Source organism: Aspergillus fischeri, genomic scaffold (assembly GCF_000149645.3).
Source record: "Aspergillus fischeri NRRL 181 1099437636264 genomic scaffold, whole genome shotgun sequence".
Taxonomy (NCBI): domain Eukaryota; kingdom Fungi; phylum Ascomycota; class Eurotiomycetes; order Eurotiales; family Aspergillaceae; genus Aspergillus; species Aspergillus fischeri.
The window spans coordinates 5,091,557-5,115,669 of record NW_001509762.1 but is presented as its reverse complement, the minus strand read 5'-3'; the positions used below and the strand labels follow the sequence as shown (position 1 = coordinate 5,115,669).

At 51.2% G+C, this 24,113-nt stretch overlaps 7 protein-coding genes across 7 annotated transcripts; 4 read left to right on the top strand and 3 right to left on the bottom strand.

Annotated features, from left to right (window-relative positions):
- Positions 1–589: 589 nt before the first annotated feature.
- NFIA_089400 (uncharacterized protein) lies at positions 590–3,383 on the top strand (the record flags this gene model as incomplete). The annotated part of the gene is made up of 5 exons (XM_001260879.1): positions 590–598; positions 670–777; positions 844–1,532; positions 1,591–1,812; positions 1,874–3,383. 5 exons carry the CDS (start codon positions 590–592, stop codon positions 3,381–3,383), a joined length of 2,538 nt encoding a protein of 845 aa, XP_001260880.1.
- A 1,019-nt stretch (positions 3,384–4,402) lies between these two features.
- Positions 4,403–6,182, top strand: NFIA_089390 (putative MFS transporter; the record flags this gene model as incomplete). Its single annotated transcript, XM_001260878.1, has 2 exons — positions 4,403–5,088; positions 5,159–6,182. The coding sequence occupies 2 exons, from the start codon at positions 4,403–4,405 to the stop codon at positions 6,180–6,182; spliced, it is 1,710 nt and encodes a 569-aa protein (XP_001260879.1).
- A 1,090-nt stretch (positions 6,183–7,272) lies between these two features.
- Positions 7,273–8,403, top strand: NFIA_089380 (lysophosphatidic acid acyltransferase LOA1; the record flags this gene model as incomplete). Its single annotated transcript, XM_001260877.1, has 3 exons — positions 7,273–7,303; positions 7,362–7,599; positions 7,665–8,403. The coding sequence occupies 3 exons, from the start codon at positions 7,273–7,275 to the stop codon at positions 8,401–8,403; spliced, it is 1,008 nt and encodes a 335-aa protein (XP_001260878.1).
- Positions 8,404–8,697: 294 nt separating this feature from the next.
- Positions 8,698–11,008, bottom strand: ilv3 (dihydroxy-acid dehydratase ILV3; the record flags this gene model as incomplete). The annotated part of the gene is made up of 3 exons (XM_001260876.1): positions 8,698–8,746; positions 8,812–10,695; positions 10,986–11,008. The coding sequence occupies 3 exons, from the start codon at positions 11,006–11,008 to the stop codon at positions 8,698–8,700; spliced, it is 1,956 nt and encodes a 651-aa protein (XP_001260877.1).
- A 356-nt stretch (positions 11,009–11,364) lies between these two features.
- NFIA_089360 (putative protein kinase) lies at positions 11,365–13,433 on the bottom strand (the record flags this gene model as incomplete). The annotated part of the gene is made up of 2 exons (XM_001260875.1): positions 11,365–11,912; positions 11,969–13,433. 2 exons carry the CDS (start codon positions 13,431–13,433, stop codon positions 11,365–11,367), a joined length of 2,013 nt encoding a protein of 670 aa, XP_001260876.1.
- Positions 13,434–16,589: 3,156 nt separating this feature from the next.
- On the bottom strand, positions 16,590–17,263 carry NFIA_089350 (protein transporter TIM23; the record flags this gene model as incomplete). The annotated part of the gene is made up of 2 exons (XM_001260874.1): positions 16,590–16,613; positions 16,670–17,263. The coding sequence occupies 2 exons, from the start codon at positions 17,261–17,263 to the stop codon at positions 16,590–16,592; spliced, it is 618 nt and encodes a 205-aa protein (XP_001260875.1).
- A 170-nt stretch (positions 17,264–17,433) lies between these two features.
- On the top strand, positions 17,434–23,089 carry NFIA_089340 (THADA/TRM732 family protein; the record flags this gene model as incomplete). Its single annotated transcript, XM_001260873.1, has 10 exons — positions 17,434–17,798; positions 17,863–18,812; positions 18,870–19,842; positions 19,891–20,130; positions 20,179–20,407; positions 20,460–20,770; positions 20,821–21,347; positions 21,399–21,539; positions 21,589–22,214; positions 22,265–23,089. 10 exons carry the CDS (start codon positions 17,434–17,436, stop codon positions 23,087–23,089), a joined length of 5,187 nt encoding a protein of 1,728 aa, XP_001260874.1.
- Between the last annotated feature and the right edge of the window lie 1,024 nt (positions 23,090–24,113).

Genomic DNA, 24,113 nt, shown 5'->3' with positions numbered 1-24,113 from the left:
TTTTTTTCCTTCATGAACGACTTGATGGGTGATATCTTAGACGGGAATGGAGAGCGGGCGTATACTCATTTGGCGTTATGCTGGTACGCATGGTCGGGCTTGCATCTATTTCTGTTGATGTGAATAAGTACTTTTAGCTCTGGTTCATTGCCGTTGGTTCCAGGATTTGGGTTCATTTGTCATCTCAATTTCTTTCTATTATCGCTGGGCAGTGCCCACGCGTACTGTTGTACCTCATTGGCTTGCGAGGATGCAGCATGATTTCTGACAACTGTCAGGATGGATGATCGATAGTTCATGAACCACATCAAGAGTATAATCATTGGGCCAGAAGTGCAGACCTTCGTTGTTTGTCCGAATGGTGCGTCTCGATTGCGCGTAGTTGGAGACTTGGAGTACATGGCTCTATACCTGAAGAGGACTCGTGGGTCGACATGCATAATCTATCCCCTAGGACGTGACTGCGCTATTCCCCTTTAGGCACTACTGTTGTCTCAAGCCCACTGCTCCTCCATCCTCAGTCCTCTCTTGACCAGGCGATTGTGGTCGACGAAGGATATCAGAAGTAATATGCTGCTGTCACAGAACGATGGACTTTGTATGTTCCGCCTCCTGACTCTCCGTCCCTTGACATCTCGACGGATTTCTGTCGCGGCTAACAAATAATAGTGGTCTCGTCTAATTGGCGGCTCCCGTTCGCTGTCAACCAAGGGCTTTCGTGCTACGTCGCCCACTGAGAGATTAACAGCTTTCAAGCAGACGTGCAATACTCTGCAAGTAGGTCTTGTTTCTGTCGGCGTATTTAGAAAAGCGCGAAGCTAACCATTCCACCTCCTTCGACAGCAAATATGGCGTTCCACCACCACCCCGTCCGGAAACCTATCAGCTGGAGCTCAAGCGCGCACCTACATTGAACGGCTGAACTCCATCCTGAGCGACGAAGCGCGAGGTCCCGCCCCTCACCCATGCCTAGCATATGCTGCATCCTCCCAGATCTTTGTGACCATCACGAAAGTCACATTATCGTCTTACGATGGTGGCCAGATTGGCACGCTCCGGGCCGCGGCTATATTCTTTAACACCCTGATCGATTCGGAGGTAGATGGCGTTGTTGACAACCGGCTGTTTGCGCGGGCTTTGGTGGATTTGGTCAGACGTGCAGACAAGCATGACGAGGATGTTGAAGGCAGGCTGGTGGAACTCTTGTTTGGTGTCGCCAATAACATTCGTTTACAGCCTAGCATATTACCAGCTTGGTTTGCTCCAAGGTCCGACGACCTGGATAAGGAGAGACAAGCCAATACGGGGACGGAATTTGCTGGCGCGACAAGGACAAACGACTTTCCTTTATTTTACCTGTTGGTGCAATACGTGCATCATGCGGGCAGGGCGGGCGATTTCGCTCGCACGGGCCTCCTGTATCTGATTGAAACAGCGTCCAGGTCCAAGATTCTGGAGAGATGGTTGATCGAAAGTGATCTTGCGACTCTTATGGCTACGGGTTTAGGCGCGCTGTACAGTCAGCTGGGCAGGTTAGTAGGCGATCATGTGGCTCGACTGAGATCTGGTCCAGACTAACAGATATCCTAGCCTGTCATTTGGTACGACCGAAGAAGAAAACCTTCCACATATCGTCGCGTTGTCGGACCATGCAAGACATGAGAGCGCCCTTCCGCCCCGGCTCGATTCGACCATGGATTCGTTTATGTCGTATCTGTTGTTCTGGCAGGACACGATCGACCATTGTAAATCTGCGGAAGTGAATGGCACTCTTTTGGACCATTTCCAGGTCTTGTTTCTAGAGCAACTTCTGTTCGTTCCCCCTTTTGCAGCATTTCTCTCTGATCTTCCTGGTGTTTTCTGACTATGTTAGGTACCCATCGCTACTGGAATCATCCGACGTGGAAGGTGGCTCTACTGCTGCAGTGCTCACCTATCTACACCGTATTCTTGAGTCAATCGAACAACATGACCTGGTTCACCGTATTCTACATTTTTTGCTTGCGTCTCCGTCCGACTCACAGCCTACGTCAAAAGTGGGCATGTCGTCCAGCCGACGAAAGTCTCTGGACGTCTTGGCTGCCTTTTCGGAGGGAGCGGCTCGACCATCTCCATCTCTCTTCAACCTCAGAGACCTTGCACTTCTTGGACTTCAATCCACCAATCGTCAAACAGTGTTAGCTACGCTACGTCTGCTGACGGTTGTTTTAGAACGACATCAGTCTTTCGCCCGGTCCTTGGTCCGGACGGATTCAGGTCAACCTGCTAAGCAGCGAACCGTTGGTGCACTGAATGCCGAGCTCGCACAGCTCCTGGGCTTGGCCACATCGATTGTCCACGACCCCGCGCTGAATGATTCTTTTGAGAATTACCTGAAGGATGCCTCCTGGATATTGGAGGCGCGTCTCAGTATGTTACCAGCGGAATATGATCTCGAGGACGACGGACCATTACAACTGAGAAAAGATGATCCCATCGTGCGAGAACTGCTAAACCTGCTGGGCACGTTTTTCACCAATAGTGTGATAGTGAACCTGGCGTTGACAGAAGTACTGAAGAGCATCGCTTCCTCGCATCTTGTATCTCTTGATGGGTGGCTTTTGGTCGATCCGATGAAATATGATTACAGCGCTGCGCCTACAACGAAGAGCGATTCGACCCTCGAAGTATTGGAACAAATCCAGCTAGCCTATCACGAGCCCAGCTGGTCCAGCACCGATGTACCCGTGCTCACCTGTGTCCTACACGGACTCGTGCAACAGATACAGGGATGGCGCAGGGAGATATCGGACTTTGATATACTGATTGCAGCTCGGCGCGACTTGCTCCACCAAGAAAACGATCCGAGGCAATCCCCTAGCCGGTCCCGACAAGCCTCTGAACCTCCCACAGGTGGTTCCTCCGAGAGACCAATTGCACGAATGGGACAAGGGGGGTCTGACTTTGGATCTCCCCGCGGAAGAGCAGCCCGACCCTTGGACGTGCAGAGCATTGCATCCACACCACGGCGCGCTGCGGCTAGATCACCAGCGCGGGATCCCTCTGTACTATCTGCCGCTACCCGGGAATCGTCCATGACCCGGCAGTCTGCTGCAGAGGAGCTGCGCAAGCGATTGGCCGAGCCTTTTCAGGTGAGGTCACAGCCACAGCGGCCCCGGAGAGAGACAGATGATGCTGGAGACGTCACAGAACCAGCCGGCGTCCATACAGATCGCTCAGAGGACGCGATCATGGACAATCCATCCGAGTCACCATCACTGGGACACGTCCTGACTAATACTGTTATCTTGTATGAGTTTCTCCTGGAGCTATCGGCGATTGTACAAGCACGGGGAAGTCTATATGAAGAGGCGGGGTTTCCAGGAGTTGACGCTGCAGCCTGATAGTAGCCAAAATTAGCTGGGCTGTGCAAAGGAGTTGTGGGCAGGTACCACGACTGGAACAGGATACCCATTCATTTGTTTTACACAGTACAGTAGAGAATAGAAGGTACGGAGTAGTATTGGACATATATACGGAGTATTTAAAGTTCCTTTCCGTTCAGTTATAGGCCATTGCTGCTATTCCTAGCAGAGAGATATCTCCTGTCCGATTTCATTGGATATCCAGGACCAATTTTATAGATGGTCCTCCAGCACATCCCATTGGTGCCTGTTTATGCCTAAGGCCCACTATTGTCGGGCACTAAAATGACCCCTGAATTTAGTCGTGTGGGCAAAGCGCAGTTCCTGATTGGCTAGTGGCACGTGCCGGCTTGAAAAATGCAGTCAATCTTTCCGATTTCTATCTAAATTGTAGATCGACAAATTATTTCAGACTTCAAATCGGACAGAATAGGGGAATAAAGCTGGAGAGAGAATACCATTGTGCCATTGGGCCTCGATTGCGTCTGGAAAGCTGGATGATCGGAGTGAGTCTGACTGTAACTTGGGTCAGAAATAGGTTGGAGATGGTCTTGATTCAGAATCCTGGGGCTTCGTCATCCACTTCGCTTGTCCAGCTCAACCATTCGCGTCAAAAGGGGCTTCCAGTCTCCTATTGATTACAGGTGCATTATTAACAACTTGGCCACTGAGCTATGTATATAGACTTACAGTGGAGCTCTTGTCACGATGGCCAGTGGCTTGGTCCATACTCCTTATCCTACTATTTCAATTTGATTTCCGGTCTCCCAGCTTCCAGATCCCTCCGGCTTCTGCCCCGCTTCCTATTCCCCTGTGACCCTGTCAATTATCAGACCTGTAGGCTACAACTTATCCGATTCGACCAGAAATGATGTCGACCTAGTCATCATCTACGTAATTGCGCTCTATATACGGCGCTCAAGTACAGCTACGGACTACGGTAGCGGAGCACATCACCAATTGCTACCACGGAGTACAGGCAATGGTCCGCCCCAGCCATGGCTGCCGATGCCCATGATCCTCTCGACCGCGAGGACGCCCCGTTTCTCGCTTCTTCCCCAGAAAGCAGCGCCTCGAGCAGTCGTATCGGGGACCAGGACGACGAAGCGGAACTTAAGCATGTCTACAACGACAATGAGGCCGAAGACGATGACGTCGACGACCGCAAGGGAACCAAAGCAATTGAGAAAATCCGCTTCCGCTTCATGGTTACCCTCTTTGCCATGATCCTCGCGTTCGAGGTCGGCATCGTGATGGCCAATGGGCCTATGACGCGCATCTACGAGTCCATTGCCTGTCGGCAGTACTACGCCGAGTATGACCCGCGTCAGATCGCGGCCGACGGGCAGGTCGCTGAATCGATGTGCAAGATCAAAGAGGTGCAGACGGAGCTGGCGGCCGTGAAGGGGTACATGGAGTTCTTTGACGGGGTTTTGAGTGCGTTTCTGGCGATTCCGTACGGTCTGCTGGCGGACCGGATCGGGAGGAAGCCGATTATCTGTTTGAGTATTCCGGCGTTTGCGCTGAATTCGGGGATCATGTTTGCGGTTATGTGGTATTCGGATATCTTTCCGCTGAGGGCGGTTTGGGCGTCTTGTCTCGCTTGGTTGTTGGGTGGTGGGCCTGTTGTTGCCTTTGCGATTATCTGGACTATGATGTCGGATGTCACAGCGGAGGATGAAAGGTAGGATACTATGTTTTGTGCCCCGGAAGGAAAGTGGTGCTGATGCCTGCAGGGCTGCGATGTTTTTCAGATTCGGGGTCGTCAGTATGGGGGCCGACTTCGCCTCCAGCGCCGTCAGTTCATGGATGATGACGTGGGATCCGTGGCTGCCCCTTATGATCGGCTGGGGCATTGTTCTGGCTGGTGTACTTTGCGCGGTTACACTCCCTGAAACCATGCATGTTTCGTCCGCTCGGTGTGCAGAACGCTCGGCGAGCGTGGAACTCGCCCACCTGGCGTCTGAGAATGGCGACCAGAAGGGGGCCCCACAGAAAGAGGAACGGCAGATACACCTTGATGACAGTGATGCGGATAGCGTCGAAGGCGATCAATTGCCCTTTCCCCTGCGATCTGCAGCCAAACGACCCTTCCTGCGGAGGATGTACTCTCGCAGTCGGCAGTATTTCAAACCTTACTCTTTCATCTTTCGCAACAGGCAGATTGTACTCCTCCTCACGGCTTTTCTAGTCTACCGGCTGAGCCGAGGCTCGTCCTGGTTTCTGGTCCAGTACATTTCGACTCGGTATAAATGGACCCTCGCGGAAGCCAACCTTCTCATCTCATTCAAACCGGCTCTGACGATCCCACTCTTCCTGTTCATCCTGCCGGCGCTCTCTCGGCATCTCCTCCGCAGCATGCACACGAGCAAGAAGGATCTCCAGCTGGCCCGCGTCAGCATTATCTGCCTCTGCCTGGGCACACTGGGGATCGGGCTGTCTCCGTCCATTGCCGCGCTGGTTCCCAGTCTACTTGTGCAGACGGCGGGATCGGGCTTCCTCTACTTGATCCGATCGTTGATCACGACAATGGTGAAACAGGAAGAGACTGCTAGGTTGTTTACTATTATTGAAGTTCTGCAGGCCGTGGGCAACGTTATCGCGAGTTTGTCCATCACTACGGTGTTCCAGTTGGGTCTGGAACTAGGTGGTTCCTGGATCGGCCTCGCCTGGATGATGACGAGTACAGCATTTGCGTTAGTCGGTGCTGCGGTCTGGTGTTTCCAACTGCCTCCAGTCGTCGAGGGTAAAAGTGAGGCTGAAGTTGCTGAAGTCTGATCTCAATGCATCCTTGGTTCCGTCGGAACGGACTTTATCATAGCATGGCGTTTTGTATACGGATGGCGCGATTATCTTCACCTGTATAGAACTTTTATCTGTAATATAGACATTCATTTTCACCCATAATATTTGAACCGATACTGACGAGACTGCTGTATCTGTCTTGAAGAGTCCGTAGCCTGGTCACCAGAGGGACAAGCTCTAAGTCAGGTGACTTCGCTTAAGCGTCCTACCACACACCATTTCGGCTTCTCGTTGTTTTACCTTCTTCATCCCTATGTTTTCAAGAACATGACAACCGGATTTGTGTCTCCAGATGGTCTGATTGATTGTCTCGCCATTTGTGTCGAGGAGCTACAATGCAGAGCTTCTACGATACAGTGCATTCGGGACGAATGTTGGACGCTGTAGTAATAGGTAAGGACCACTTTACTCGTCTTTCTTTCTTCCCTTCTCAAGATGAACAATCTTTCGCATATGTCTTACCTTACATCACATATTGTAAACTGGTGACTAGATTTTACCTCATTCTGAAGAAATTACCCTCAGTTGAATATTCGATGTCAACAACAATGTTGAAGCAGTGCTGACTGAGTTGCAGATACGTATTCCTAGACATTCGACAGACGATATCTGATGAGAGATGGCGTCAGGAACGGCATGCCGAAGTCTTTTATCACCTTAGTTATCCTAGATCGGTCGCTTTTGTAGCATTTAGTTCATTAGATATCTGTCTTCTATCTCAAAGTTCCATTCTTTTCTCGGCTTTCTCCTCAGGCATCAACTGGATGTATAGGGTTAGCGCCATGTGGTATCCCGAAACGGGTCTCTCACATGTGACAATTCAACAGCGTCATCTTACTCCTGTACACTGGAATAGTGTTGCGATCCTCCTTTTGACTCGCTCGTTTTCTTCGATAAGGACTCTTGGTGCACGCAGCGGCCCTTCCTCAGCTGCACAAGTCCAGCCTATTATCGCTTCGCTCAGCTCACCTCCAAGCAATGGCTGCAGTGCGTTCTCAGTAGATCCGGTTTTGCTGCCCATTTTCTGCCTTGCTACTACAACCGCTTGACGCACCATTCCGCTATGGAGAAATTCTCCCAATTTCGAGATCGAGGTTTGTACTCTCCTGTCTACCGCTGATTGTTATGAAGGCTGAGTGCCCGTCGTTGCAGGATCGGGCATTGCGCCATTTCTTCCCATCCCCTCTCAACCGCTGGGCTGGAAGCTCCCTCTCGGAATCTTTTTATTCTGCTTTCGCCTTCCATTGCTTATATTCGTGTGCTTGAGTTATTTCTTCCTGCTCCAATGGTTGCCGATAGGCTCGTTAGGAAAGAAGGCTTCGCTCTGGTGTATCCTCGGCGTCCCCAGTATATGGTGGATTGACCTCCAAGTGGACGGTGTGAGAAAGGGGTGCGTCACCTTCCCCTTCCATTCCCTACATACTCAGGCAAAACTGACCAGCTCCGTCTCCTCAGATCGCTATCAAAACAGCACCAAGCCCGTCTGCCCGGCCCCGGCTCCGTGATCGCCTCCTCCTTCACCTCCCCCATCGACCCACTCTACCTGGCAGCCATCTTCGACCCCGTCTTCACAGTCTCATACCCGAACTCGCGCCGCGTCGAACATATCTCGCTCTTCCAGGCCATCCTGCGCGCATTTGCCGCCCCACAAGTAAGACCGCCGCCCGGCGCGCGCCTCGTCGACATCGCAAGCCTACTGGAAAAGTATCCCGGACGGCCCATCGTTACCTTCCCCGAGTGCACCACGACCAACGCGCGCGGGGTCCTGCCGCTGAGCTACTCGCTTCTGGGCGTTCCCGCGGCAACCAAGATCTTCCCCATCAGCTTGCGGTATACGCCGGGAGATGTGGTGACGCCACTGCCTGGGAGCTACCTGAGTTTTCTGTGGAAGTTGTTGAGTAGGCCGACGCATTGTATACGTGTCCGGATCGCGGAGTGTGTGGTCCGGGGAGCGGCCAGCGCTGCGGACAAGGCTGGGCCGTCCAAGCTTGCCCGCCAGCCAAGTTACGATACCAATTACTTTGACACCTTGGAGCAGAGTGACGGTGGTGCGCTTGCTCCTAATGAGAAGGCGCTCCTGGATCAGGTCGGGGACGCTCTGGCTCGGCTGGGCAGGGTGAAGCGTGTGGGATTGGGGGTCAAGGAGAAGCAGGATTTCCTTCGCTCGTGGACGAAGACGAGGCGGACGTGGTGAATCGCCGTCTGAGATTTTTTTTTCTCAATTCCATTTATAGATGTCTATATTAGATTTCTGTAGATTAGTTGGTTCTTGAAGCTTGATGGCATATCACTGCAACCGAGCTGGCAGGCTGCTCTCATGCAATGAGTCTAGTCGAGAAAAAAGGAAAAAGGTATCTGTAATTAATGCGCCTAATCACACATGTAAAACAATCACTTTTCTGTTCTTCGGTTACATCTTTCATTGAAACAGGCGTTTCGCAAGTCCCAATACAGACATTATCCGACCAACGTTCCTCTCTTTGGACGTTTATTCTACAGAGTCAGTAATGCAGCCGTGGCTGGCATCCTTGACAGTTCTACAGCCAGTCAGTATGTCATCATAGGAAACCAAGACAAGGGAAATAGGTGAGGTGAGACATACCTAGCGTATTTACCCAGGGTACCTCTCATCGTAAGACCAGTCTGAGGCAACTTGCCGGCATCCCGGAGAGCCTCCCACTCCTGTCTTCGACGAGCAAGCTCGGTCTCGTCAACGTCGAGGTCGAGCAGACGCTTCTCGGCGTCGATGGTGATGGTGTCGCCATCCTTGACGAGACCGATGGGACCACCGACCGCGGCCTCGGGCACGATGTGACCGATCAGGAAGCCGTGAGAGCCGCCGGAGAAGCGGCCGTCGGTGATAAGAGCGCAGGAGGAGCCGAGGCCGGCGCCCATGAGGGCGGAGGAGGGCTTGAGCATCTCGGGCATGCCGGGTCCGCCCTTGGGGCCGGTGTAGCGGATCACGACGACGGTCTTTTCCTCCTTTTTGATCTCGTTGCGCTCGAGCGCGGCGATGAAGTCGTCCTCGTGATCGAAGACGCGGGCCTTGCCGACGAAGCGGGTGCCTTCCTTGCCGGTGATCTTGCCGACGGAGCCGCCGGGGGCCAGGGAGCCGCGGAGGATCTGGATGTGGCCGGTCTTCTTGATCGGGTTGGACAGGGGCCGGATGATCTTCTGGTCGGCGGGGAAGTCAGGGACCTTCTCGAGGTTCTTGGCAAGGGTCTCGCCCGTGACGGTCATGCCGGAGCCGTCGATGACGCCCTCCTTGAGCAGGAACTTGAGCAGGGAGGGGGTGCCGCCGATGTTGTGCAGGTCGGCCATGACGTACTTGCCCGATGGCTTCAGGTCGGCGAGGAAGGGGGTGCGGTCCGAGACCTTCTGGAAGTCCTCGATGTCGAGCTTGATGCCAACCGAGTCGGCGATGGCGATCAGGTGGAGGACGGCGTTGGTCGAGCCTCCGGTGATGTTGACAACGATCATGGCGTTCTCGAAGGCCTGGCGGGTCAGGATGTCCGACGGGCGAATGTCCTCCTTGAGCAGCCGCTTGATGGCCTCACCGGCCGCCAAGCACTCGAGGTCCTTGGCCTTGGACTCGGCCGGGTTCGACGAGGAGCCGGGCAGCGTCATACCCATGACCTCGATGGCGGTCGCCATGGTGTTGGCCGTGTACATACCGCCACAGGCACCACCGCCGGGGCAGGCGTTGCGGATGATATCGAAGCGCTGGTTCTCGGTGATCTCGCCGGTCAGGAACTGTCCGTAAGCCTGGAAGGCCGAGACGATATCGATGTCGGCGTTGTTCTGAGTCCTGGCGCAGCCGGGCTTGATGGTACCGCCGTACACCATCAGACTGGGGCGGTTGACACGGCCCATGGCCATCAACACACCGGGCATGTTCTTGTCGCAACCGGGAATACTGATGTTCGCGTCGTACCACTGGCCGCCCATGACGGTTTCGATGGAATCGGCGATCAGATCACGGCTCTGCAGGGAGAACCGCATTCCCTTGGTACCCATACTGATGGCGTCGCTGACACCAACGGTGTTGAACTGGAAGCCGACTAGACCGGCCTTTTGCACACCTTCACGCACCCGGTTGCTGAGATCGAGCAGGTGCATGTTGCAGGGGTTGCCGTTGTACCAGACAGACGAAATACCGACCTGCGCCTTGTTCATATCCTCCTCTGTGAGGCCCGTAGCGTACAGCATAGCCTGGGAAGCACCCTGCGAGATGGGTTGTGTGACATTGCGGGAGACCTTATTTAAAGCCGTTTCTTCGCTATCTTTGTGTCTGGGGAGAGTAGTCGAAAGGGCACGGCTGGATTGAGATGTATCGTTAACAGCGATCCTTCTTAGCACAAAAGATCTATTCAGAGCAGCATTGCCTACCGAGAGAAGCTCCGGAGAGCCGAGGGCAGACGCCCTCTGGTTTGAGAGAGGAGCATTGCAGTCAACGATGGAAATCAAGTTGACGACGGCCAATGACCTGCAAAAAAAAGATGAATCAGATTGTCAAGCTCCCCGGATCCAGGAGGTAGCTGTAAGGTTTCAGATTATAATTTTGGGGAGGTTATAATTTTGGGAATCGATGGCTCATTATTGCTACTGCGGGAGAGCTGGAGAAAGGTGATTCCGCCGGCCCCGGAGTCCTGCTACTTCTCCCCGGCGCCGCCCTCCGATGCCGGCAGCAGCCAATCCACAGCCGAGGATTGTCAGCATCACGAAAGGGCCACAGTGTACGCGCTGTATATCGTTTACTGGATAGTTCAAACATACCTTGACTCAGAATTCAGTTTCATTTGAAGACACGACACCCGCCTATCAATGTCTGAGCTATCGTGGCCTTCCAACGCAAACTCATACCACGTACATCATACTTAAGGAACATTGGACCTGGACCATGAGGCCAAGTAGAACATGACGAAAACAAGAAAGGAGGAGAAAAGAAATCATATCTAGGGGTATAAAATCTCCGGTCTAGCCAAAGTAATCCAAGAATGTAGAAGGTGAATGCAAAGGAGAATCGTAAGCATGAAGACCCATCGTCTCTCGGAACCCATCACCAAATGACCATGTATCGCTGAGAATAGCAGAATTAGAATGCAGCAATAAAGAAATCAGACAAACAAAGTATACAACGCGCAAGAGACCAGCTCTATGGCACTTCCCTGTCCCCTCGCTTGAGCCCAACAGGAACATCAATTGCATCTTTGACCCAGTCCAGGGCCGCAATCTCGTCGAGGCCCTTTCGCCTGGTGTTGCGCTTCAGTAGGCCCTCGACGCACTCACGAGCACCTTCCAGGTCCTTGCCCTTGACAGGATCCCACTCGCCATCACTGTCCGCATATCTATACCAGGCCCATTCGCATCGAGCAATGCGGTGCGGTGTCCTGGCTCGAAGTTTCTCGGGATCGCCCCGGGCACCCGGCAAGGCATCAAACGGCAACCGATTCTCCATCATGGCGTAGAGGAGCACTCCGAGGGCCCATGCATCAGTCAACCGTCCGTCGTACGGTTGTCCCATCAGAATCTCTGGTGCCGCGTAGTCTTCACTTCCACAACGGGTCTGAAGCAACGGACTTTCAGGAGGCTCGGGAATACGTCTGGAAAGACCGAGATCGCTCAACGTGACAACAGCGCGGTCATACGTGCGCCAGTCAGTGATCTTTTCCATCGCTGTGGGAGGAAGTGTGACAAGTACGTCTGTAAAGCAATCAGTCAGCCGTTTCATCACAACAAGAGGATCTTGCTCGACTTACTCTCGAGTTTGATGTCACGGTGCACAATGTAATTCCCATGCAGATACCGCACCGCGTCCACAAGTTCTGCGAAGATCCGGCGGATGAGTGCTGGGCTCATAGGCTTGACACCCGATGCAGCAACATCAAAAAGGTCGCCGCCAGGACAGTAATCTAGAACCAGAAGCGCACGCTTCTCGTCGCTTCCAAACGCCTTGAGTTGCACAAGAGACGGATGATTGACGGACTTGAGGATCTCCACTTCTCGTTTGAGGGAAACTTCCAGCCGCTCTTCATCTGCACCGCCAGCCGGTCCATACTCAATAATCTTGACAGCAACCAACTTCTGGGTTGTAGGCGCTAGGCCGTCCATAACAGGACCGTCGTGGACTTCGCTGCTTTCTCGGTTCTCCATGCGCACTGCCAAGGAGACCTGACTGAAAGTGCCCTGGCCTAATTGACGCAGTTTGCGATACTTTCGCGGCTGATCAGTACGGATAGAGCGCACGGAATAAATCTCCTCCGAGGCATCAGGCGACGGAGATTGAAGAATGACGGATTCAGCGTCGCCCGCTTCATTGCCCCTGCTTCGGGGTGGAGTAGGGGGCCGGACGGTTGGTAAAGCAATTCCTCGCTGGATGGCCAGATATTCTTCGCGGTGGAGGTTGGTTGACTTCGAATCAGTACTCACCGATGAAGTCATACCCTGGGGTAAACCGGCTCCCGACACCGCGATCGGACGTGGCTTGATGGGCACACTTCGACCGGGGGGCACATACTCGCTGAGACTTCGATTGCGCGTATGCCTGTGCGTCGTCTCTTGGGGACCCTTGTCGGGTGTTTCTGGAGAAATTTCAGCAGTGGCTTTTCCCAAGCCGGGATATGGTTTGTTGCGCGATCGGGACTCGGTCGGCCCCAGCATCTGCGAAGAGTCACTCAGACGCAAGCTGAGGCTGGAGCCATTCCGTGACATGGCTGAAGAGGTGCGCGATAAGGACTGAGAGCCGCGCCGATGTCTCCAAGAAGTCATACCACCAATCGGCGAGGGCAAAGGCGTGATGTCGCCCATTGCCACTAATTGAGGAGATGATACTGACGCTGGTGAAAGCCCCTCATTAGGGGCCGAGGTAGCGAGCATCGCGCGAAGACTTGGTGTCCGCCGGGGAATACTTCCAGGCGAGAGGCTTTGATTTAAGAAGGGGTCACTCTCCTTGACGGCGTCCATTGATACTGGTCCTGCGATATCCGTGCGAATATGAAGTGATGGTAGGCCGTGGTGGTGGTGCTGAGTTGCATTCGCTGGATCATGGTCCTTATATACCAGCGTCGAGTGATTCCTCCCGTCGCCATGGCTCAAGGATGGCATAATATTCGTCGCATTGTCAGTTGAAAGCGTCGTCGCATCGGTTTCGTGTAACCGGGGGAACTTGGTCAAAGGTAAAAGTTGTGACCTGCCGGTCCGCTGGCTTGAATCCGAGTCACTCATCGAAGGAGTAAAAAGTGCCACTCTTTTTCTGGGTTTCTCAAAGAGAGTTTTCTTTGTTACTAATTTTCACCGTGGGTTGTCCTTCGTCGCGCCGTTGAGCGTCCGAAGCAGACAGGAAAGATTCGTGTTTAGTTGTTGCGGGTGAGACCGGGCGCTTGGTTAGAGAATGTGACAGCCCCGGGGAACTCTCGGATCAAGCTTTAAGCAAATCAAGTCGTGCTTGGCGGGAGCAGATAAAGAAGGCCCTAAGGCCTGGGGGTTTCAGGCGAAGATAAGGAACCCAAGGAAACCTTTATGCCTTTAGTCCGACCATGAAAGCGTTCGAAACTCGGGAGGGTTGAAGGAGAGAAAGAGACGATGAAGGTCGTCCAGAAGCCAGGCAGATAGATGACAGTAAGACACTAACGCGTCCATCTAATAGACTAATGATCTAATAATAATCTAACAGGAACATACTGGTCGTTAGCAGGAGCAGCTACTGCAAATGGTTGTTGATTGATGACGCCGCAGGAAAATCCACGCGGGGTCAGCTGATGGCCCATGCTGGATCTAGACTAGCCCTGTTGGACCAAAAGGGCAGCTAGGTACCCCGCATTCAGTAAGGCTTGGGCTGGAAGCGGTTAGTCATTATCAGGTACAAAGGAAGGCGTCGTCTTAACTAGGCAGTCAAAGTATCTGGAACTACTCTTTGAAGGGTCAAAAAATGGAAACAGAACGTGGATTAAAAAATCTGAATACAGAGCTGTCTACGAGTACGAACCCTCTTTAATCTCAATGTTGACAAAGCTTCATTTATATTCCAATGTTCTTAGCTGCAGAGATGCGAGGACATCTTTGTCGAGTAAGCAGGCGCTAACAGGGACTATGCCTTGCATATTAAGAATGAGGGGAGTCCTAGGGCTTACAGTCTGTGCAGACTTATTCTTTCAATTCCTTTCCTAGCCTTGAGAAGAGTCCACAGCAAAGGGTCCCGCATTCTTTCCCCAAGTGGTCTGAGGCTACAGGCAGTACGCTCCCAAAAAGGAAGTTACATGGTTGCCTAAGAAGATCGCATGAGTCTCTTACCATGAGGCAGTGGCGGATACCTACTCTGTCGTGGTTGATAACAGACAACCCAGATGTAGTCAGACATACAATGCTTAACCCAAGTATGCATCTCTGCTAATGTATGTCATTGGGTCCCCTGATGGTCAGTCTCCCAGAGAACAAGGAGTCTTTCAACTCAGTCTCCTTTGTTCTGTAGAACTAACTGCAACTCTATCCACATCGATCTGGCGAAATATGCATATCATCTGCTAAGCTAATGCAAACTACAGCATTCTTAGATCTTCGTAAAGTTGATCGCCAAGACTACACTACTGATTCGCCAAATCATCAGCAATAATGGACTCTTATTGCCATCTGGTGATTTTCAGAGCTTACAAAGAAGGACTGCCACATTCTCCAGGTGTCGAGGTTCGAGCTGCATCATACCTTGCTGCCTGCACGTCCAATCAATCGTCAGTCTCCTTCATTGGCCTTATATCCAGTATGCTCTCCTGCTGGTATCGATCATCTATCTCCGAGGATATCTGATACGGTGTAGAAGAAGAGATTGAAAGAAATTGCAAACGATGGATAATGACCATGATATTCTGATCAGATTTTATGGCAGTAGTCATTTTCCCGAAGGTGAGAAGCTGGGACATGTAGCAAGTTTTATGAAGGTTGGGAAGTGTATATGATGAAGTTAAGACAGCTCTTTTATATTTGCTGTCTCTAGGCAGTTCATTAAAATATAAGCTATCATGTCATTGGAGGAGACTCATAACCATATTGCTTTATTGGTCGAGTAACTGGAGCATCTGGCCGCAGAGGACGCTCAGTTGCGGTTGAATAAGCCGCCCTCACCATTATATTTTCTTAAAACTGAAACCAATGGTGTGCGCGTAGACCAGTATGTCTGAGGATATGCTACTATGAATGATCCTGTGTGTTTCTATAACTATCAATCGCTCCATTGACAGCTTCATCTAGCTTGAAGCATACAAAACAGCCTTCCGACGGCGCCTTGAAGTATATCAAATTTGTAGGATGGAATCCAAGTAGATGATAAATAACAATGCATTTGATTCACGACCAAAAGTGAGTCAGAACAGTCGGTATTCGGCTCTCCACAGACCTATAGTTCATACATGATAGGTACCACAACATGTCGGCTAGCCGAAGCCTCCCGTATCTGAAAGCCCGTCTGAGTCTATCTGTAGAATGGAAGCATAGCGACAAATTGACTGGACCGAATCTTCTCAGATGTTATGCCTTGGAATGAAGATCGAATTGCGTAACACTTTGTGAAGGATCCCCTCAAGAAAATGCCTCTTTGGAAGTTGAGTTCATTGAAGTGGGTGGCGTTCTTCGGCAAGCCGAACATAAGCCTAACCGAGCTGTATGTGAACTTTTCACAGTGGCTAAAGTAAAAAGCTCTGTAGGAACAATCACCTGGATAGCAGTCCATATAATCCTATTTTCGTCTGCCCTGTTCTTTGAACATGTTACCGGTGCGATGCTTTGAATAGCCTAAAGGGTTCTGACGCGAACAGAATGACAGAGAGAACTCGGGTAACAGATGGACTGTTAGAAGCATAATGATTCTGTCTTTCATGTAAGATGATTAGCAGCATATCACATGTAAACGCCGCCTGCCGAGTGCCCGGTATAGTTGTATGTCAAGTTCAGGCGTGCTTAGGAATAGTATGCTTACGACATGAATCACCTCTGTGTTGAGTCTTTTCATTTGAGCTCCTAAATCATCCAATAAGCAGATCAATGCTCTGACGGAGCCCTGTGCAAAGGCTGGAGGTGACTATATGTACAGAAACCGTAAAATATGAAAAAGAAAAACCCATTATCATGCCGGTCCCAACTCACGGATAATGCAAAAAGATGGATACTCTGAGCGCCGGAGTGAAGAGATTTGTGAGGGACGAGAAAGCCGTTCTAATACAGTTGGGAAAAGAAAATAAGGCGAGAATAAAGGAGTATAGCATGAACAGCAACCGCCCGTTTCGCTGAAATAAAGCATGGAGTTTGTGGGTTCCGCGACCTCGCGATGATTCATTTTCGAGTCGACATGGCTCAAGCGCACAAATTGCAATCGAGCAAAAGTTGGGTTGGTGTTTACAGAAAAGCGCGTCGGATGACCTATACAATAGTTAGCAAACAATGCTACTAGAAGAAAGAAATGAGAATGCACGTACGGCCCAGGTACCAGCGATGCTAGCCACAATACCCCCAGAGATCATCATGGGCTTGAGACCCCTAGTACTCTTGAAGAGCATTCCACTCAAAGCACCTGCAACAATGCTGTTGGCTGCGTCGTGCTTTCCCCGTGCGTAACCCAGTCCCGAGTTAAACCCGTTGTATACCATGGCCACCACACCCGCGGAGTTTCCAAGGAACGGTCCTCTCCTGGTAATCGAGTTGAGAACACCGTTCAGCCGAATCTTGGGAGGCGCTGTAGCTGGTGTACGTTGTAGACCTTCAGCAAGACCCCAAGCACCTCCTATCGTCAGCGCAGTAAGGTAGGTAGTTCCAGTTCCGTAACACAGGTCGTCCGACCATCCACGGGATGGCAATACCGATCGCGACCCCGGAATTTCGTCAAGCGCGGAGTCTTCGAGGGTCAGGTAGTCAAGAGTATCTTGGTTCAAGCCAGCAAGAGGATGAAGCTGAGTAGGATCAGGTATGAGAGCTTCGGAGAGGAAGGATGTGGCATCTTGCGCGGTCGAAGGGTCGAAAGCCTCGGATCCTTGGGCCTGCTTGCGGCCGCTGATTGAGTCCCAAATCGCCATTTTGATGTAGGAAAATAATTAGATTAAGACACGGATAAGAATGTAAATAGGAAGTAGAGCGAAAGAGGTAAAGAACACTACCCCGACAGCGCAACTGGCCTTGATGGCAGGGTTGATGATGACAGACGAATTAATGGAAGACTGGAGAACAAAAACTTCAGCAGTCACTGATGTCCGTCGCTCACATCGTTTCCGCCGGGCCGGCATCGGGAAAAATCCTTGGCCGGCGCTATGCCATTTTTGGAGACCCGCCTCGAAAATCCACAAGAGGCAAATGGGTATGGCAAAACGTGGGGAACGGAAATTTTGAGGGTGCGAGTAGTCAATTGATCATTGTCGGAGATTTTGATGAGCCGCGGCATGCAAATTCAGTAGAGGTCATGCAGGCTTCAGCTGTCTCCAGCGTCTCGGCTGACGGAAGACGCGTAGACATGGAGGAGATATCGCAGACTATACAACTTCTATCGGAGGATACTTTGAGCGAAATCTCCAAGGGACCATTGGTCAAATTTACACAGGAGTGTGATAGCGTCGAGTAAGATAATGCTTTTAGGCTCTCTTCTGGACACTCTAGTCAAGATTTTCTGACACTGCCATAGGAAGGTGAGCCGGGTATGGCAGAGCTTGTTGAAGACATTTTCCACAGCATCCATTCCTAGTTCTCATATGACAGCATCATGTAACGCTGTACGTGCGTTCCTTGATTCCGCTGCTGTGTCCAAGTGCGAAAGCACTAGGCAGCTTGTTCAGTCGCCAGATACGTGGCTCTCCGCATTCGAGATGTTTATAACTCGATTTGAAGATGCGAAACCCAAGTCGATGAAGCAGGTTCTAACCTCCTTGGTCAAATTATTGGCCAAAAGTCGGCAAGAACCTAGCTGCCATTTAATACAAGCTGGCCTGGTAGATGCTATCCTCCCTAGTATCATTCTCCGTGAACCGCGTGCTCGGCTTAAGGCTTTCCTTGTCTCGCTTGAGATTATCACACGCAAGAACGCTATCTTGCCCCACGAATTGATATCTATGCTCCAAGTGTGGCTGTCGAAAAACAGCGAGAAATGGATTCCCATCCTGCAAGAGGATTGCAAAGCCTTATCCATGGATGTCCTCCTACTCTCCAATGAAGATTTCTGCAACACTAAGAGAGTAGAATCCAGAGGGCTTGCTGTGCAGATCCTGCTCCTGGGGCTTCTGAATCAGGCGAAGAACCCAGAGCTTGCCTCAAGTGCTGGTGACACTATAGCTGCATTTTTTCAAAAACTCAAAAGTGATCTTGGTCTTGCACAGGATGACCGCGCTCTCCTTTCAGTCTGGATCCCTCCCGTCAGGTATATGGTTCTACAGAACCTGGACAATCTGGAGCCTATGTCGAATTATGTTCTTCAACCCCTCTTCCACAATGACCCCTCTGGATTTCATTCCTTCTTGGATAGCCTACCTCTCAAGAATGTTTTTGCTGGTGATATGGCCGACGCTGCATTGCCGGAGCTCACTGTCCTATTTGCCTCTTTACAAGTGGCCAAGAAGGCCGGCCTAGTTGACGAAGACTGTGAGTAACGAATATATTTGGTTTCAATACGACTGTTGCGTACTAACTGTCCCTTAGATGGCCCTTCTAAACAGGGAACTGGCATGAAACTCTCCTTACCGGGTGAGGTCATTGGACAATTTTTATTCCACCGAGAATTCAGCATCAGAATAGCAGCACTCTCACTCCTAATATCAGCACCTGCCACTACAAAACCTCTATCATCTGCCGCGATCCGTGCAATACTCAGGGGTTTGCCCGCTATGCACGCTGAGTCTGACTCTTATTCACGAGGGGAGATCATCAGCTTGCTCCGTAAATTGATCGTACGCTTGAAGGGTGGTATATTGGATATCCAGGATGGTCCGGGTCAGGAAGAGCTGTCTACAGACAGAAAGCAGCAGGCAAAGTCTGGCCGGAGCGATTCGGAGACTCGAGCATGTCTCACAGCCTACATTGGTTTCCTCAAAACAGACATGCGGCCCACCGCCTCTTATCCTCGCCATATCATGGCTCTCAAGACAATAAATCTTTTCCTCCAGTCTGGTCTTGATTCCCGTGTTAACTTGGCCAGGCGTGCCAATATGGAAGAGGATAAAGTTCGCTGGAAGTTCAACATCGATATATTCGACCCGAGTCTTATCCGATTGCTCGTGGATCTTCTGCTGGACCCCTTTGAGGAGGTGCGAGCCACATCTTTGACCATCCTGAACCTGGTTCCCCGAGACATGCTCTTGGGCGGCCTTCTACAATCTGCAGACCGATCATCGGCCATGCCATTGCGACTGATCGATGCTCTGACAAAAGCCGAGCAATTGGCCAGCAATACCAGCAGAGCTGACCATGCTGATACCGTCGCCCGACTATACCATATCATCTTCTGCGCCGCAGCTGAGACTCATTCGGGAGGCGATTCACAGTGGTGGGAAACCAAGAAGGGAGTGGTTGATCTGCTTCTGGCAAAGCTCGAGGGCAAAGTTTCTAATCCTGGTGGTCTTTTTACAACCTCGATGCGGGACGCTCCTCTTCACGGATATGTTTCCGCTCTACGGTGCGTAATTTTCCGCCTGCAGGTATAGATGGACGACTAACTTTTCAGATACATTGTTTCGACGTCAAATTATCATCAATTGATTGCAGATCATGTGAGAGCAACCGGCGATGACTGGAGACTTGTTCACACAAGGATAGTGTCTATCTGTGACCGAATTTGGGAGGCAGTCAAGCCTATTCTGTGCATTGACTCGCCAGAAGGTCACAGCGACGAGCCGATAGAGGAGTTCAACATCGGGCCAAAGGATATCCTGTCTTATTCCTGGCGTGCTCTTCGCGAATCAAGGTATTTTCGCTTCTCTGGCAACGTCATCCGGCCGCTAACGTGATAAAGTCTTCTGCTTCATGCGACCCTCGCCAATGCAACATATGCGCCGCAAGGGAAGTCCGGGTTCACTGCCGAAGACTATGAGAAAATAGGGATGTCCAGCTTCACTCAGCTTGCCGAGCTTCGCCACAGAGGAGCGTTCTCGACCGTGTCTCAAACTTTTGCTACTTGTTGTCAACGATGCGGCCAGTCGAACGATCCTGCTATCTCTGCTCTGCCTCAGCGATGGTACCAGGTAAGAGAAGAGGTACGGCGGGGAAATTCAGAGACTAACAAATCTTATATAGGAAGCGAGGAAGATTATATTTGAGGCAGCTTCTCAACTCACAAGGCGCTCGGCAGGTTTACCAGCCTTGGCCACAGGCATCCTTCTTTCGAAGCCAGGAGGGCCGCTCTTTCGACAGGTCATGGATGAGCTCCACGAAATATCTCACCTCCCTGCTGAGCAAGATCGTGTCAAACAAAAAGTCGAACTGCCACAGGTCCATGCTATGAATTGCTTGAAAGACATTTTTACGAATACCAAACTCGGTCCTTTCACAGAATCTTATATCATGCCGGCCCTTACTCTATCAGCTGAACAGCTAGGATCGCCTATGTAAGTACAAGGTTCCCTCGGACGTTTGTTTAGAAAGCTAATCGGACTAGATGGGCTCTTCGCAACTCTGGACTGATGCTTTTTCGTGCTCTCTTGACACGTATGTGCCGCCTATTGACAGGAGCCAATTTTGGCTTTGGCGGTAGCTCCGGATCAGAGCCCGGTGCCAGAATTTCGTTCCACAAATATCCAGGTCTTCTTCAGTTACTGTCAAATCTTCTTGCCCCAAAAGACAAGAAACAGGGTAGTCGATTTAATGATCATGATATCGTCACTGAACGGGTGTTCCCGGCGCTGGAGTTGATCGCTGAAAAGGTTCCATCTGTTACTGACGATGACGATATTGTGCTTCGCAATCTCGTCCGCGAGCAGTTCAAGAGCCCGGTATGGGGAATCAGAGAGCACTCAGCCCGAGTATACGCTTCTCTATTGAAGCGCGCCGACATCTTGACCGAGATTCGGGCTCTGTTGGAAGTCGAGCGAGGCCTGGAGACTCAGGACTTTCTTCATGGCAAAGCGCTCTGTGCCAAGTACGCTCTGCGCAGATTTGCGTCCATCTCTCTTCCGTTCTGGAATAGTATGCTCTCTGCCTTGTTGCATTCGTATATCATGTGCTAACAGGGCATAGATCACTTGAGCGAGGTAGGATCCGTCATACAAGATATCCTTGCAGCATTGTTTCCCTCTGCCCACTCCCCATTTGTCGCCACTACATTGATAGAAATTCTCAATGATGCTGTTGAGAAAAGCATTGAATCAGGCGCTGAAGGTGAGTTCAACCAAGGCTGATTGTAAGCATTGTCACTAAGACCCACCAGATTCAGCTATTCATATCCTCAATCATGCGTCCGACGTTTTCGCTTTTGAAGATATATTAAACTTCCAGTTCGATTCATCCCATCCTCACTGGAGAACTCTAAATACAACTCGTGCCGCGTCTCTACTTCGAAGAGTACTCGCTTGGACCTCAGTCCTGCGAATGTTAATATCCGGTAATGTGGAGAATTTGGGATCATTCTTCCAGAATGTATCCCGCTTCGATTCAAATGCCGGTCGGTGGATAATTGAGCAGATGCAAGCTGTTCTGGGAGAGGGGGGACGCTATAGGGAATCTGTGCTCACATTGTACTCTTCCGTCATACGGGGCAGCTACACAGCAGAAGTCAAAATGGCGGCGGTCTCTTCACTTGAGACTATTTTGCGTTTCGTTCTTGAGTCCCGGGAAAGTGGTTTGAAGGAAATTGGTCTCCCATGGGATGCTCTGCACGAGCAAATAGACTCGGAACCTGGCGAGCAGACACCCAATCGAGACATGTCGAACGTTGAGCTGCGTCTACAAGGATGTCTCTTGACTATTAGAGCATCACTGAATCATTGGAAAGGAATGGAGAGAGATATTCGCCGGTGGGCGACTCGACTCCGTTTCGCGATGCAGGAGGAGACGGTGAGCCATCATTTATTCAGCCCCGAACGCCTGGAGCTGACAGAATATAGGAATTTACAACACGCCATGCTGCGGTGACTTCTCTCACAACTTTCGGGCGCATCTTGCGGCCTGTTGGCAGCCCTCCTCAGGTCGACGCTGTCTTCCTGGAGATTTACCTCATTCTTTATGACATGTTAAATGATGACGACGAGGAGTTGCGTGAACTTGCAGCCTCAACAGCATCCTGGATCCTGTCATATTCCACCGTTTCTCCTTCGAAAGCCGTTACTCTGGCTCCTCGGTATGCCAGCGACCTTCTTTCAAAATTCATCGTCGATAGTTATGCCCAATCTTCACTCCTGTGCACGAGAATCATTCAGTACATTACCGGCCAAGCACCGAAGGTCAGTGGTTCTGTCGACAAACCTAGATTAAAGGCGGTGCCAGACCAGCTCTGCGAGCACAGAAAAGAAAGCACAATTCTCTTCGAAGAGGAGAAACAGAACCTGTTCATCGACGAAGTGCGTGAAGTTGATATCTGGGCTCCAATGCTCCTCCGAATGGCAGAACCATCATTCGACTCTGACCTTGTTCGCGAGATTACCACATGGGTGTTGGCAGGACTATCGTATATCTGTGAATTCGCTGTTGAGGAATCGGGCAGTGATGGCCTTTTAGGCTGGGCTTCAAAGCCCGAAACCTTCACTCTTGGTGTGCGTGTTATTAGTGTTGCGGGCGTTCTGGTATCTCGGCATTTTGCTGCTTCTGGATACTTGGGTGAGGAACAAACCCAGCTCAAGCAGCTTCTTGAATCTCTTTCTGAATCTGGACGAGTGATATCTCTTCATGACGACTGGCTCTCGAGAGCGCAGCAAGCATCGCAATGCGTTTGAGTTGATATTTTCAGGTATAGACAAAAGTCAGGATAGAAATGAGATAATGAATATATGTTTATACAACTCAGTCCGGTCCCACAGTGAGCGCGTTGTCAAGTGTCCGGTCACCGTTGAATGGTGAATTGATCAGTTCCCTCAGTTGCGCCGAGTGAGACTTCTCACTTGCAAGTTCCGGTCAGTTAAACACATACTATGAGAACCTCAGAAGGACTGTGCCTCAAGCATTCCAATGTGAGATGCCTGTGTCAGTGAACTGCACATGGGATCGCTTTTCCTCAGTTTAAGGCCAGTCAGTCTCCAGAGGCCTGTGAGTACTCTGTGATTTCTCGCCCTTCTGGACAACACTAACAGTACCAAGGCTCTACAGGTTGACCAGGTCAATAATGATTTCAAGCCTGACCATCGCTGCTGTCCTCCTCGCAGTGCTCGGATTAGTCGCAATCGGCGTGGCTCTCACATTCAAATGGCGAGCAGAAGTCAGACGGAACCTACGCCTACAACGAGAAGAAATACGACAGAGAGATGCCCATGCCATCGCAGCGCAACTCTTATCAGCAAGACAAGAACGAGGAAGAAGAGCAAGGTCGAGATCAGCGGCTCCAAGACCGTCAATGCCAACTAGAACGAGACGAAGATCGCGACGAGTCTCACCCATTGGCCGACCTGTACAGAGAAACGAGGTCAGGAGGTCTACGACAAGGATAGAGAATACTGTGCATCAGCAACAGCAACAGCAAAGGCCATCAACTCCCCCACCTCCTCCTGCTGGTGCTCCTCCTTCATCTCCTGCTCAACCGGCAGCGCCGCCGTCCTCTCCTCCTAAACCCTCTTCTCCAGTGGCAGCAGCGACAGATGATGAATGGCAGAATAGCGATGCACAGCCAACTACGCAGGAAACCCGGGGAGGAGCAGAAGGACAATATGACCCATGGGCAGCGAGTGACGCAGCACAAGCGCAGAACTCTCAAGGTCAAACTGAGGGCGGATGGAAAGCCAGTGACGCTTTCGCTCCAGCACAGGA